Source organism: Anopheles darlingi, chromosome 2 (assembly GCF_943734745.1).
Source record: "Anopheles darlingi chromosome 2, idAnoDarlMG_H_01, whole genome shotgun sequence".
NCBI lineage: Eukaryota > Metazoa > Arthropoda > Insecta > Diptera > Culicidae > Anopheles > Anopheles darlingi.
Window position 1 is genome coordinate 5305001 of NC_064874.1, and position 2500 is coordinate 5307500.

The 2500-nt window shown below is 46.5% G+C and overlaps 1 protein-coding gene across 1 annotated transcript in view; it reads right to left on the reverse strand.

The window, feature by feature from the left end:
• Positions 1-2122: 2122 nt before the first annotated feature.
• LOC125950935 (uncharacterized) overlaps positions 2123-2500 on the reverse strand; it is a 9038-nt gene continuing 8660 nt past the window's right edge. The window contains exon 4 of the mRNA XM_049679335.1: positions 2123-2263. Coding sequence (XP_049535292.1) covers positions 2216-2263 — 48 coding nt within the window. The 3' untranslated portion in view covers positions 2123-2215. The remainder of the gene's footprint in view (positions 2264-2500) is intronic.

The window sequence follows — 2500 nt, forward strand, 5'->3', positions numbered from 1 at the left end:
ATGGTTCCATTCTTTTCTCGTTCTTTAGTTGGTGGTTTGTTTGTGTGGCAATGGCGCGGCACATAAACACACGGCTGTACGTTCGCGATATGTTTCGGTGTCGTCTCGGTAGCAAAACGAGAGCTTCTGCGAGAGGGTATGTTTCGTTTTATGGAAGTAGGTCTCAGATGCAGGACATTGAATTTGCTTCCTTCTGCACTATTTTTCGATCTTATTTCAAGTTTTCTTCTTTTGTCTACCGGGCTACCATCAATTCGGGACTCCTCTGCAACATGAGTACAATAATGACAACGGCACACACACACACACACACACTGACTCATACTATGCACAGTGAGAAGCATTGTTTTAATGATTTTTCGTTTTACTTTTCATCCACCGTCTGGTCCTGACTTGATGTCCGATGGATATGATTAGTGCCGATGCCGTTCTTGTGAATGAGAGTAATGAGTTCTCTAAAAGTGTCCTGTGACACTCGGCGAATGTGTAAATGCACACAGCTTGGCTACATTTTAAAACAACCATCATCACCACAGCACATTGATTCTATTTATATATTCTCTCGCTCTGCTCTCGATATATTCACGATTTATTGTATTAGATTACTCCCACTACCGATCGCTCTTTCTCTCTCTCTCTGTCTCTCTAGATTGTTCTGCCATTTTTGGTTTGGAGCATGTGCTTCTAGGAATGCCATATATACGCTTTCTACAGGGAGGGAGGAGTAAACAAGCTCTTTCGTTCCGCACCACGACCGTGGGTGAGGAAAGGATATGGTGTGCTGGCGATGGGTAGGATCAGGAACGGGGTGGACATTCTCTTTACCGTGGCCTAACCTTCGCCTTTGCTTTCATCGACTACGCCGTGATGTGCTTCAAACTACCCAAGGGGCAGGGAATGGGTGGAGTCCTGATGGTTGTGGCTTCTATGCCAACAGTACAGTGAGCCTCCTTGATATGCTTGATAATTTTTTTTTTGTTATTGATGTTACCTCACCCTACAAACTACCAACTAAACGACTACCGTCTTACGACGCATGCACCACAGTTTATTGATTCCTCGAGATACGAGACGATGCTAAGTGGTGCTGTCGGTCCTCCGCGGTCCCAAAACCCGGAGTGGGTAGACTAGCACCGGGCATCTAGGCCAATAGTGGAAGTAAGAGCGTAGGAGCCAAAGGAGCATAGGTTGGTTCTTTTTCTTAAAGCATTTTTGGTGGTGGTTTTTTTCTCCGGTTTCATCTTCGGCTTTGGTTCGTTTGCATTCCGTTCGGTGATCGATCAATCGATCCTCGCCGGGATAACCTGTTCCAGTAGCATCACATCAAGTGGAAGGAAGAAGTAATACCGACGACACAGTCACATGGGATGGTGGGAAGGCAGAAAAATGCTTAAAGAGCCTTTTTCAGGTGCAAGAACTAATACTCCTAATGGTTTTTACCTTTTCTCAGCTAGGATTGAATATTCCCTATCATTCTATCGCTTCGTCCCGCTCACTCTCTCTATCTATCTCCCTTCCGCTTTGGATTGATGTCCTGTACCGATTGCCGCCGATAGTGCTGGACGGGATTTTTTTTCTATAGCACAAAGATTGATTGTTCCGTTGTTGCCGTGGCAGCGCCATTTTCAATTTTCTATGAGGATTTGAAAAAGCACATTCTCTACTAGATCCGCAAAACACCGACCGAACACCGCACGGTACAATGCCTGTCTGGCTATCAAAATGTTTTCCAAATCGAATTTCAAACTTTAATTTGAGAAACCACAGTCCCGGCTGCCAGTATCCCCGAACAATCCGAACGGGGGATGGGGGTGATAATGGGAAAAGCAATTTCGATGCTTCGGGCACCGGGGGTTGAGGGTGCTACAATTTTGATTCATTCGCAGCGAGGAGCAAAGGATCACTATCACACACACACGCACGCACACACATTCACACACAAGGGAGGGCGCTGACGCTGTGCGCGTTCGATCCATTTTCACTACGCACCGTACGCGGCCATTCTAACGTTATTATCTATTGGTTGAACACCAGCACCATGGATGCGGTAGGGTTGGGGGTCGGGAAGGGGCACAGCCATCATCATCATCATCAACAGCAACGTTGGTCCGTGCAGCACGGAGCAGTAGCAGCAGGAGGTCCGGTGCTCACACATCAACCGAGCAGAGAGTTTCCTCGAGGATCGTGTCCAGCTCTAGTGATGGGATGCTGTGGCTTATACTTCTCTCAGAACACAAACTGACAGCTCGCGTGGCATTGTAATCTGTTAGAATTTCACGAAAGCAAATACAGAACATAGATAGAGCGCGAGAGAGAGAAAGAAAAAGAGAGAGAGAGAGAGAGAAAGAGAGAGAGAGAGAAGGGAAGAGAAAAAAGCGAAATCGGTGCAAAAGCAAATTAGTAGGTTGGCGCGCAGTGAATACAGCGGAGTTCTGCTAACGCATAAAGTGCCAGCCGATTTTTTGTTGCTGTTGTTGCCTTTTAGTAGTCTCGCCAACAT